The sequence below is a fragment of the Sorex araneus genome, chromosome 11, assembly GCF_027595985.1.
Source record: "Sorex araneus isolate mSorAra2 chromosome 11, mSorAra2.pri, whole genome shotgun sequence".
In the NCBI taxonomy this organism is placed as follows: domain Eukaryota; kingdom Metazoa; phylum Chordata; class Mammalia; order Eulipotyphla; family Soricidae; genus Sorex; species Sorex araneus.
In genome coordinates, this window is record NC_073312.1 from 47,467,124 (window position 1) to 47,479,917 (window position 12,794).

General features: G+C 52.0%; 2 protein-coding genes across 4 annotated transcripts in view; one reads left to right on the forward strand and one right to left on the reverse strand.

Moving 5' to 3' along the window:
• Positions 1-2,303: 2,303 nt before the first annotated feature.
• Positions 2,304-4,454, forward strand: YDJC (YdjC chitooligosaccharide deacetylase homolog). 2 transcript variants are annotated; one of them, XM_004607580.3, is made up of 5 exons: positions 2,304-2,514; positions 2,600-2,759; positions 2,950-3,049; positions 3,158-3,335; positions 3,568-4,454. In XM_004607580.3, exons 1-5 carry the CDS (start codon positions 2,351-2,353, stop codon positions 3,884-3,886), a joined length of 921 nt encoding a protein of 306 aa, XP_004607637.2. In that variant the 5' UTR covers positions 2,304-2,350; the 3' UTR covers positions 3,887-4,454. The 2 variants fall into 2 exon arrangements, with proteins under 2 accessions (XP_004607637.2, XP_054975235.1); XM_055119260.1 differs by having other exon boundaries at positions 3,538-3,674.
• A 3,594-nt stretch (positions 4,455-8,048) lies between these two features.
• The window catches only part of UBE2L3 (ubiquitin conjugating enzyme E2 L3), a 50,056-nt gene continuing 45,310 nt past the window's right edge, over positions 8,049-12,794 (reverse strand). For both annotated transcript variants that reach the window (XM_055119253.1, XM_055119252.1), the window contains one exon: positions 8,049-10,510. In XM_055119253.1, coding sequence (XP_054975228.1) covers positions 10,356-10,510 — 155 coding nt within the window. In that variant the 3' untranslated portion in view covers positions 8,049-10,355. The remainder of the gene's footprint in view (positions 10,511-12,794) is intronic.

Consider the following 12,794-nt stretch of genomic DNA (forward strand, 5'->3'; position numbering starts at 1 on the left):
TTTCCCTCCGCTTGTTCTCCCCCTACACACTAAGGAACCTCTGTGCAGAGCCATTGCCCGTTCCCCCAGAGGTTAGGATCCCTGCGGATAGAAGCATCCAGTTTCCGACCCATTCTGGACTCCTCCCAGATCCTGGTTGCCCCAGCCAGTCTCTGTCGCCGGCCGATACCCCACCCGCTCACCACTTTTGCTCGAGCTCAGCGCCAAGCCAGCACCTGCGCGGGCTGAAGCGCGGACTTAAGAGTACCACAGACTCAGCCTGAGCCCCGCTTTGCTATTTGCATTCAATGTCCTGATTGGCTCTGGATGGGGCCCGCACAATCACTGGGTGGGGCTACACTGCTCATTGCCCCGCCCACCCGGTTGTGCCCCGCCCACATGCAGTGAGAGCCCAGCCAGAGAGAAGCAGCTTTAGTGAGGGGTTAACTTTAGTCTGCAGTTTCCGCACACACAGGATCAGAATCTAAAGGGTAAAACCACGGACTTCCTTGCTGATACAAGCACCTTCCTTGGCTTTTCTCTTGGTCCCCATGCTTTCCTGGGTCTCCTGCTCTTAAATTTGCAAAAAGGTACATGGCTGGCTAATAAACACTTAAAGTATACAGTCACTGCTATCAGTGAATTAATCATGGGATGGGGAGATAACTCAAAAGTGCCAGAATGCATGCCTGGCACTCATGAGCCCTCGGGTTCCATTCTGAGCACATGGCCTCTCTAGAATGGCTGGTGAGATAGCCCGTACTAAAGAAAGAAGCAAGAATGAGACATTTATGTAATAAACATAATTATCTTCTCTGGGGTCTGGAGTAATAGTCCAGGGGTTTAGGGCACTTGCCTTGCAGATGGTCAACCCAGGCTCGATCCTCGGCACCCCATAATGTCCCCTAAGCTCCTCCAGTAGTGTTCCTAAGTGCAGAACCAGGATTAAGCCCTGAGCACTGCCATTGTGGGCCCCCAAAAGCCCCCCCAACACACACACACACGCTGCGTCCCACGCAGCTAGCCGAACATCAGTCAGAGAGAGGGAATGAGCAATGAAGACGGGCCAGGGAGGACTGTATGAAACATATGGCAAATTTATTCCAAAGCTCACTTTCTTTTATAGTATGCAGTGAACACTCCGTGGGAAAGCCAAGGGTTACACGTTGAGCGAGCTATGTTATCTGTTATTCTGCTTTGCAGCTGTGCATGAAGGCAGTTCCTTGAACTCTCTCAGGAATGAGAACGTGGCTCCTGGCCCGGCCAAGGCGGATCAGGTGCAGCCTTCCCTTCGGCCCCCCCTTTACAGGGTCAGCTGTCAGGGCACGGCGCGCCCACTCGCCCAGTTTTTCCCATGCTCATTCTCTTCTCAGGGAAAGCAAGCAGGGGCTACCGAGGCCAGTCCCCAACACACACACACACACAAGTATCTTCTCAAAAAAACAAAAAATACTTGTGGTGTTGGCTGGAGAGAATACAGAGGTTTAAGGCACTTTCTTTGTACGTAGTCTATGGCCAGCACTGCATATGGTCCTGAACCCGACAGGAGTGACCCCTGAGCATAGAGTAACCCTGGGTACCGTCAAAAAACAACAAACACATAAACTTTGGGCTAAAGAGAAATATGGGTGTGCATTTTCTCTTAGAGAAAATACTGGAAGGATCCTACTCAGAGAGTTAACTGTGGAGATCTCTGGAGACTACATGGGGAGTTTCCCAAAACTTTTAATTTTCATATATAAATATATTTTTTCTTTTTTTTTTCTTTTTGGGTCACACCCAGCGATGCACAGGGGTTACTTATGGCTCATGCACTCAGGAACTATTCCTGGCAGTGCTCGGGGGACCATATGGGATGCTGGGAATCGAACCTGGGTGGGCAGCGTGCGAGGCAAACGCCCTATCGGCTTTGCAAAAGTATAATTTTTGCAGTTAAAGTGCTGCGTTCGGGGCCGGAGCGATAGCACAGCGGGTAGGGCGTTTGCCTTGCACGCGGCCGACCCGGGTTCGATCCCCGGCATCCCATATGGTCCCCCGAGCACTGCCAGGAGTAATTCCTGAGTGCAGAACCAGGAGTAACCCCTGAGCATCGCTGGGTGTGACCCAAAAAGAAAAAAAAAAAAAAAAGTGCTGCGTTGCAGTAAGTCAAGCCCTGGCCCGGTGTGCGCGGAGGTGGTAACGGTGAGGTCGCTGCAGGGCCACACCGGGGCCCACAAGCAGCGAGAACAAAGGAGAATTCCCTGCGGCCCGGCTCGTGCGTCGGGGCGGGCCCGGGGGCTGCGTTGGGGGCGGGCCTAGGGTGCGTCAGGGGGCGGGGCCTGGGGCCAGCCCATTACCTTCTGGCCCGGCGCTGCGGACTAGGCAATCGCTCATGGCCCAGCCGCGTTTGAGACTGGTGGTCACCGCGGACGACTTCGGTTACTGCCCGCGGCGCGATGAGGGCATCGTAGAGGCCTTCCTGGCGGGGGCTGTGACCAGTGTGTCTCTACTGGTCAACGGCACGGCCGCGGAGAGCGCCGCGGAGCTGGCCCGAAGGTGAGGGCCGCCCCCTTCTAGAGTCCGGGCGGGGTCGGGGCGCCCGCGTGGCCCACGGTCACTCGCGCTCGCGCTCCGCCCACAGGCACCACATTCCCACGGGCCTCCACGCCAACCTGTCCGAGGGCCGTCCCGTGGGCCCCGCTCGCCCCGGCGCCTCGTCGCTGCTCAGCCCCGAAGGCTTCTTCCTCGGCAAGATGGGATTCCGGGAGGCGGTGGCGGCCGGTGACGTGTCTTTACCCCAGGTGCGGAGGTGCGGCCGCCGCTGGTGGATGCTCGCGATCACCCCCGCCTGGCTCCGTCCACCCCGAGGGTCCCGCGGAGCCGCGCCGGGCGGGAGCTGGGCCTCCGGCTGCGTCCCGGAGGCTCGCGGCCCGTCGGGGCGTCTGCGGTCGCCCCGGGAAGTCTCCCCGGTTTCTCCTGCTCTGCTTCCAGGTTCGGGAAGAGCTGGAGGCTCAGTTGAACCGCTTCCGCTTACTGCTGGGCACGGACCCCACTCACGTGGATGGGCACCAGCACGTGCACGTTCTCCCGGGTGCGTGGGGGTGGGGGCAGGGCGTTTTGCTCCCTCCAGGCAGGGGCGGAGTCCTCGAGAGGTTGACTGACTGCCCGCTCCTAACTTTGCCCCGCCCCTCCGCCGCAGGTGTTTGCCAGGTGTTCGCGGAGGCGCTGCAGGCACACGGGGTACAGTTCACCCGGATGCCCCTGGAGCGCGGGGTGGGCAGCTGCCCGTGGCTTGAGGCCCCAGCGCGCGCCTTCGCCTGCGCCGTCGAGCGCGATGCCGAGGCTGCTGTGGGTCCCTTCTCGTGCCACGGTCTAAGGTGAGGCTCTTTCACTTCCTGCCTGGCCCGGGCCCGAGTGGGTTTGGTTGACCACTCACCTGGCCGGTTGTGTGCATTTCTCAACCTCAAAGTTGTGTGTGTGTGTGGGGGGGGGCATGACATCACCCAGCATCCCTTTCACCCCAGATCCACCAACCCCTGACCACTTCTCTCCATCCTCCCCACTTCATGCTTATGCCAGTCCCTGTCACTGAGGCCTTGGCATCCACAGGTGGCCTGATGTCTTCGTGGGCCTGAGCACATGCGGCCGACACATGTCCGCCCACCGCGTGTCAGGGGCATTAGCCCGGGCCTTGGAAGGGATGCCTGAGGACCACGCCCTGACGGCTGAACTAATGGCACACCCGGGCTACCCCAGTGTGCCCCCTGCAGGGGGCTGCGGGGAGGGCCCGGATGCCTTCTCCTGCTCCTGGGAACGGCTCCACGAGCTGCATGTCCTCACTGCACCCACACTGCGAGCGCGGTTTGCCCAGGATGGTGTGCGGCTCTGTGCTCTCAAAGACTTGCAAGCTAAAGAACTACCCTCGTGAAGCCACTCTGGACACCTTCCCGGAACCTTCCCCAACTCTGAGGGATAACCAGCCCAGCAACCTTAGAGCTCTGGAAGGAGCCCAGGGTGGGGGCCAGAAGCAGGGCCTGGAGTAAATTCTGTGACTTCCTGGGCAGGTAGTTACACCCCAGTGTCTAGGCCCTCAGTGTGCAAAGCTTCACTGCGGCTGCTGGCGGGCCTGTGCTGCACAGTTACGGGGCTCCCAAGGGTTCCCTGCCTGACCCTGCCCTGGGAGTCTCTTGCTTAGGCATACTGGGGAGAGATCACTGTATTAATAAAATAGCGTGTCTCAAATTTAGGTGGTTATATACTGTGCCCAGAAAACCTTCAGACAAAATAAAGGACAAAATCAACTCTTTGCGGGGGGCGGGGGTGTACCCTTGTTCCAGAAAAGATACACATAATGGGCTCTATATGTGGTAGAGCACTGCTCCCGTTGTTTTGGAGTAGTGTCGTGGGGAATGTCTTTACCAAAGTACATTCCAGGGGAATATAATTTAAATTTTGATTTTAAAAGATGTGGGGCTGGAGAGATAGACCATGGACAGGGCACTTGCCTTGCACAAGGGCAACTGGGGTTCAATTCCCAGTACTCCACATGGTCCGCTGAGCCGCACCAGGAGTGATTCCTGAGCAGAGCCAGCAATAGAGTAAGCCCTGAGAACTGCTGCGTGTAGCTCCTAAACTAAGGAAAAAGGAAGATAAAAAAAAAAATTGTCATCCTTTGTTTTCTGTTTGCTATACCTGGAGGTGCTCAGGGCTTATTCTACTGGCTCTGTGCTCAGGGATCATTCCTGGTGGGACTCGGGAACACGTGTGGTGCTGGTATTGAACCTGGACTACTGTAAGTCAAGCACCCTACTGGCTGTACTATCTCTCAGTGCCAAAATGTCACTTCTAAAAAAGCAACATTCTGCCAATGTAGGTGTCAAGTTGAAGGAAGTCCTGCTCTTCATACATAGAGGAATACATTTAAAAAAAATTTTTTTTTTTTTTCTTTTTGAGTCACAACTGGAGATGCTCCGGGGTTACTCCTGGCTCTGCACTCAGGAATCAGGAATCACTCCTGGCAGTGTTCAGGGGACCATATGGGATGCTGGGATTTGAACCTGGGCCGACCACGTGCAAGGCAAATGCCCTACCCGCTGTGCTATCGCTCCAGTCCCAAGGAATATATTTAAATTTTCCCACAAGGGAGTCTTCTGTGAAAACGGAATCCCAATTCCTAATTGGCTTTGGTGATGTGTGGGTCTGTGCAGTTTGGGCCATGGAGATGCAGGGAACAGAGGGAGCTCTTAGGAGCAATGTCACCCAGCTTTAGAGCCTGCACCCCCAGATGGAACACCACATGGTCCCTTTCACTTTTGTATAAATGTGGTACTAGGGGAAAAAAAAAGTGGTACTAGGGATGAGACCCAGGGCTGCACCTGCAAAGTATGCCCTTCCCTCTGAGCTCCATTCTGGCTCACATGCTGCCCTCTCACGTAACTTCAGTAGTCTTTCATCTTTTCTTTATTATTATTTTTTTGCTTTTTGGGTCACACCTGGCGATTCACAGGGGTTACTCCTGGCTTTGCACTCAGAAATTACTCCTTGCGGTGCTCAGGGGACCATATGGGATGCTGGGAATCGAACCCGGGTCGGCAGCGTTCAAGGCAGATACCCTACCCGCTGTGCTATTGCTCTAGCCCCCCCTCCTGTACTTTCTGGCATGTGCAGCTTGTTTGGATCTGGAGGTGGGGAGTTTGGGCCACACTCAGCAGTGCTCAGGGTTCACTCTTGGCAGTACTTGGGGGACTCTAAAAGTTCTGAGGATGGAACCCAGGTTGGCCGTGAGCAAGGTGAATGCCTTAGCTCCTGTACTCTCTGGGCCTTTGTGCATCTTTTTGAAGTAAGATTTTGCATCCCTTCCTGCTTCCACTTCCCCACCATGTAGCTTCAGCCCCCTCACCTTTTAGCTCTGTCTTCCATGGAACCTTTCCTCTGACCTTGACTCTTTCAGCACAGAGCTCCCCCATCCTCTGTCCCCAGGTTGGAGGCTGGAAACACTTGAGCTTGGTCCCTCTAGTTGCTTTGTCATCACTGGCATCTAACTCCTGCCAACTAGTGGCCAAAGTTGTCAAGGATGGCCCCAAGGCATCCCCACCAAGGAGGGTTCAGTCTTTTTTTTTGGGGGGGAGGGGGGAGGCACGGCACACCCAGCAGTGCTCAGGGATTATTCCTGGCGGATTTCCAGGGGACTATATGGAGTATTGGGGATTAAATGTGGGTTGTCTGCATGCAAAGCCAAGTGCCATACCCACTGTACTATTGCTCAGGCCCCAGGTTCTGCTGTTTTAAGGCAGCAGCTGCTGTGTGGCTTGGAGGGTCAGGAGAGATGGGCGTAGACAGGAGACTCTAGGAGCTGCAGATGGTAGAGAAAGCAGTGGCAGCTGCCATCACCAGGGAGGGATAAGCAGAGATGAGAGCTCAGACCAGGACCACGAGCAATTGGGAGAAGACACAGCAGAACATCAGAATAACTGGAATAGTCAAGTGCAGGGGCAAGGTAAAGAAGGCAGAGAGGGCCACAGGTAGCACAGGCTCCGCTGTGTGGTGGTCACCGCCCCACCAAGACAAGGGTGTTAAGACCAAATGTGCTTTGTCTGGGGAGGGTGAGGTAAGGGCTTTACTGTTATCCCTCACAGCGGTATGACCTCGGCTGCGATGGAAGGAAAAAGACACAATGGCAAAGTGTAGGGCCAAAGGGTATTCCTCATCCAGAGGGTCATAAAGTGTTGGCTAAAGTGGCCTCCCTCCCTGGGCTCTGCAGTGCTGGGGGGTCCTTTCCACTCTGGTCCCCTCGGGGCTCTGGGGAATCTCATCAACTAGAAAAAACTCATTTACAAGGTCAGACGCTGCCAAGGAGCTGAAGTCCCAGCTTCATCTGTTTCTTCTGGGGCGGGTGCCACTCCTCCATGCTGCTTAAGGGAAGCCGGGAAAGAAGGGAGCCTGAGTAGACAGGGCAAGAAGGATGAAGACGAGCTCTGGCTTTGATTTGGCCGCAAGAACGGTGCTGCCTAAAAGGGGACGTGGGACAGGCAGTGCTGAGAAGCTGCCAGATTAAGGCCCTTGTCAGAGGGTGACAGAAGGCACAGTGACAAAGTAAACACAGATTTCAAACAAATTGACAGAATAAAGAATCCAGAAACTCATGAATGGATTAGAGGTTGAGAGGGTCTAGCTCGCCTCTCTGGTCTTGGGGTGAAGGGAACCCTAATGTGTCGAGGCCCCAAGGGACCCTTAACAGGGCAAATGTAACTGGATCTGGAGCCAGACTGTAAGAGGGCCCTTGACCAAGTACTGGCTCTTTTCCATGGAGAGTCAGAGAATAGTCAACGCTGGGATTTGGAAAATCCCCTGCTGCTCAAAGGACCAATCTTTTCTGGGACTAATACACCCTAGGAAGGTTTCCCTCGGAGGCCCGGTACAGCTACATCCAACTGAAATGTGTTCTGGGGACCACACCTGGCTGTGCTCAGAGGCTCTTTCAGTGCTGTTTGGGGTCTGCTCCTGGCAGCACTCAGGACCAAGCAACAGCAAGAATCAAACCTGGGCGTCCTATATGCAAATTCCACTCTCAACCTGAGTGCTCTCCAGCCTTAAAAATGTTCTGATACTTGTATGAGTGCCTTGAGTCCTGTCAGCACTCTGGGCAACACCTTGGCACAGCACTAAACCAGAAACTTGAAGGTGAAGTTCTGGCTGAAACCAAGGAAATGGCCTAGTCCACTTTCAGGCACACCCTTGTGACCCCATCAAGCCGCCACCATCCTGAAGTTCCTGCTTGCTAACGTGCATTCCTTTTGTTGCCAAGGGAGACTAAGGTGATGTGTCTGTGCCTAGAAGCCACTGTTCCCTCCCCAGACACCAGGATGCCTGCAGCCCCCAGTGATCTGGACACTGCAGCCTTTTCTGCCTCCCCTGGGAAAGGCCAGAGCACTTGAGTGAAGCTCCGGTGGGAGGCTGGATCTGGGGAAGAAGGAGCAGGCAGATACTGCCCAATTCCTGAGTTCTGGAACCTGGACCCCAAACATACCATCTAAAGTACAGACCCCTGGCCAGAGCCCACCCTCAGCAATAAAGAAACCCACACGGCCAAACCAGTGTCCGAGAGCATTTTTATTAAGGTCAGCAGACCGGGGTCGCAGCATCTTAGGAAGCCTATTCTCCGCCATTGGGGGAGGGCAGGAAGGAGGGTAGGACCCGGTGCACTTCATTTGGAGGAACCTGACAGGGTGAATTCCTGAGTGGGCTCGGGTCATCAGTGGCTGCTTGCCCCTTCTCCAGAGAATCCACCTGTTTGGTTGTGGAACAGCCCGGGCTGTCAGCCACTTTGACCTCCGATCTGCCCAGGGGGCTTAGCCAGGTTCAAGAACTCCTGGCTGGCTGAAGCAACTGCCCAAGCCCAAGGGAGGGACCACCCACTGCCTCGATCTCTTGAGGGCCAAGGCTCTGCTGAGAGTCCCTGAGGGGGGCCGCCAGCTTTGGCAAAGGAATCCTCCCATGGTGAGCAGAGAAGGAAGGGGGATGACAGGCGGGCAGAGCTACACTGGTCAAAATACGAAGCAATGGGATAGTTCTGAGAATGGCCAGAGTTCTGAATTCAGAAGAAGCATGAGAACAAATGGTGGCTGACTTTTGATAGCTTCTGACAGAATTTGGCATTTTTTAAAAAAAAAAAATCACAAATCCGTGAATAAGTGAAATACAGTTCATCATGACCTTTATGCGAATGAAGAGAAATATGTGAAACAGCTGGCCCAGCGCTCTTGCCAATTTGGGTAAACAGCAGTCTCCAGAGCCTGCCCCTTGCATACCCTAAGACTAAAGCTGAGTTCACGGACATATCCCAGGCACCTGGACAACTATACGTCTGCTCTACATCCCCACCCCGTTCTGTGCAGGTAACACCAAGCTTTTACATACAGGTCTGGTAAGCCTTGGAAAGATCTCGAGAACTAAAATGAAGATAGAAAGCAAAGTTTATGTCATCTTCTCCACAGGATCGAGTCCCCCTCTCAGCCAAGAAGGGAAGGTGCCAGGAACAGAAGTGGAGTTGGTGGCACACAGCATTTGGACCATCCGCTTCCTCTGGGTGTCAGTGACATGCTCTTTCGGGGACAGTCCCGTTTGCTTTGAAAAGACATCAACATTCAAATCCTTACAAGTTCATCTGATGATAAATTCTAAGGTCAATTTTTATTTCTACAAAAAAAGGCAGTCAAAACAATATAAAACACATGTAAAGGATATTATTGAGCTTCAAATGGAGATTGACTCCAAAAGGCTGTGAGTCCAGAGGGAGGGTCTTGTTCCTGGCCTGGGTGCTTCGAAGGAAGGGGCCAGCAGGGTGCCGGTGACCGCAGGTCGGTGCTGGCTATGGCCGAGTCCTGCCAATTCCAACCCCGCAAAGGGTCAAAGTGTGCCGAGGGAGGAAAGGCTGGCCACCGTGGGGCTGCTGCACTGAGGAGCTGGAGCAAGCTCCCTGGCACATTCGGGCGGAGCTCGGTGACAAATAAACGTGGAAATTCAAATGGACATTCTGGCTTTAGCGTTGTCTGCAGCCCTCAGCGTATCTTCTACTTGGCTGCGAGAGGTGTGCCTCTCTGCTGAGAAATTCCTCACAGGAGTGCAGTCAGAGTCCTCCGGCTGGCAGACCCTCCCTGGGGTCACCACAAACCTGATTTCCCCAAGCAGGCAGGGCCAGGCTGGGGTTCAATCACACACAGAGACATTGGGTTTGCCCATTTAATCAATGTTACTGTGGTAACAATTTGCCAGATTTTTACAGAAAAGTTGGGCCTCCCTTTTTATAGCATGGGGGGGGGTGCATAGTGGAGGGGGAAATAAGTTGGTTAGATTGTTTTAAAAAAAAGACGTTATAAACTGGAGTCGGGAGAATTTGAACCAACTTCCACACACCAGGTAGTGTGACCGACACAGGAAAAGAGATGGCACTAGAAATGCCAATACTGTCTCTTCTTGTGTAGGAGACCAGGCCTGGGTCTGGGGAAGTGAATGAGTAAAAAATAAACTGAATGAGGACAGGGGAAAAGGGGAACCACAACCCTTTTTAAATTCTTTTTTTTAAACTTTTAAGACTAAATGTAAATTGAAGATTTGGGATAAATTTGGAAAAGAAGAGAAACACCATTCTTTTAAAGTAGATTGAAGCAGTGATTTTTAAAACAAAGAAAGCAGAACTAGAACATCTTAAATTTTTAATCCTTTCTTTACAGGTTACCTAGACCACTTTTGATTAAGAAAACTGTAGAAAGTTAGTAACTGCCACAAGCGAACGCCAGGCGGTGGCACATGTCAATTTTCCACAGAGTCCTGCTTTGCGGGTGTTTGAATGCACTGCTCGGGGTCTCTGCTCACACTTGCTGGAATCAATCATGACAGATTTAGTCCACGGGTCGCTTTTCCCCATATTTCTTTGTAAACTCTTCAGCATTCTTACAGAATTTTTTACGGTCCTTAGAGTATTCTTCAGCTAGGTCAGCCCGAAGTGGGTGCTCAGGCTGGGGGTCGTTCACCAGTGCAATGAGGGACTGGATAACTGTCAAGAAAAGGACAAGGCATCACCGGTGAGATTGATCTTAAAGGATGTATGCAAACAACACAATTCTTACTTTCACAATGATTCATAGTGATATGTTCAAAAGCAGTCTTATCCCAAATTCTGCCCACCAGTCCATCTTCCCTCCATAATGAATTAGACAGTGATATCCTACACTGATAATGGTTCAGAGTGACCCCTCACCCTTAGGAAGCCTTTCTGTTTTTGTCTGTCTGAGTGTTTGGCTACATCCAGCAGTGTTCAGGGCCTATTCCTGGCTCTGTACTCATAAGTGATCCCTGGAGGAGCCAGGGATCAAATGGGGTCAGCTCTGCAAACAGGGCAAGTACCTTACTTCCAGTACAATCTTTTTTTGTTTGCTGTCTTTTTTTTTTTTTTTTTTGGTCACACCTGGCACTATTCAGGGCTTACTCCTGGCTCTGTACTTCTAGCAGTGCTCTAGAACCACATGAGGTATTGGGGATCAAACCCGAGCCAGCCACATGTGAGGGAAACACTCGACCGACTAAAAGCATTTTTTTTGGGGGGGCAGGGTAGAGGTAGGGAAGGAGTTGGGAGAGTTTAGGTCACACCTGGCAGTGCTTAATCTTACTACTGGAGAGGCTTGGGAGAACATAGGCGGTGCCACAATAAAACATGGGTCAGCCAGGTGCAAGGTAAAGACCTTATCTTTCATACTATCCCGCCAGCTCCCCAGCTCCCCAGCTCCTGTACTCTCTGGTCTCCAGGAAGCTTTTCTGAACTGACACTTTCTGAACTGAAATGTCTTAGCCCCTAGCCACTTCTTGGCACACACCCCTCTCTAAAGAATCAAAACACATACATACTCAGTTTAGGGTAGTTTCAACAGAAAATACAAGCATGAGAGGTGTATTAACATGTTTGTATCCTGAAGACAAGAAGCTTTTGAACTTGCCAAGAGGCTTGCTTTAATCACCCTACCTAACCATTGGGGAGTTATCCTCAACTGCACCACGCTGACAACTCCAGAGGCAATCACACTGAAGGGTTTTTCGGGGGTCTCTACAATGTTCCCCCAAAGCACAGCAGTCCCTAATGTGCTAGAAGACAAGACCTGAGATGGAAATACCATGGGGGAAATACGGAAGATCTAGGCCACCTAAGCACTTCACACACTTCCCCCATCAAGACCAGCAGCCCCCAACATCAGTTCCCATCACTTTGCTCCTACTAAAATGCTCTCTTTGGATTATCAATAATATGAATTCTTTGACTGGGGCATGCATTTCACCTCAGGATTACTATAAGCAGAGGAAAACATGATTGCTCCTAAGTCATGTACAAAGGGAAAACCACTGCAGTGAATGCAGAGATAGCAAAAGAACATATCCAGAGAGCACCTGTCACTGCTACTATGTGGGATGGGATTTTGTGGTCGCAGCTGGCATGGGTGAAGCAGGGGGTAAAAGTCTGGTAGGTAGATGGCATAAGAAGGGCAGAGAGGTCCAGACTGAGTCTAGAAGAGGAGCTGGATGAGGATGACAGAAAAAAGCAGGGCTGGAAGGCCAGGCCTGATCATCCCCCAGAAGCAAGCACTGTCCTCCCCGCCACCCGCTCAGAGGAAGCAGGTCAAAAATCAGTGACATCCAACTCAGAGAAGCGATCACCAACTACATTGTAGTCGAAGGCCATGTGGGGGAAGGGAGTTGCGGGCTGAATGAGGGCTAGAGACTGAGCACAGCGGCCACTCAACACCTTTATTGCAAACCACAACAGCTAATTAGAGAGAGAAAACAGAAGGGAATGCCTTGCCACAGTGGCAGGGTGGGGTGGGGGGGAGATGGGATTGGGGAGGGTGGGAGGGACACTGGGTTTACGGGTGGTGGAGAATGGGCACTGGTGAAGGGATGGGTTCCCAAACTTTGTATGAGGGAAGTATAAGCACAAAAGTGTATAAATCTGTAACTGTACCCTCACGGTGATTCTCTAATTAAAAATAAATAAATTAAAAAAAAAAATCAGTGACATCTACACATGTTTTTCTGTATTTCAAGACTCAGTGCTTCTATATATATATTATTCTCACTTAGTGGAGCAGAGACAAAGATAAAGCTATTCCGTCCTTATTTTTCCAATCTCAACTGCTGGCACTCCACTGTGACATATTTCCATTATGTCTTAAATGATTATTGGTTTAACAGGATTTTAACTTGGGTCTTGGGACAGCTTGGGGACATTTATTATTTATACACTATTCACAATGTTATTTATATACTTATATATTGCTCATTTATATATTGCT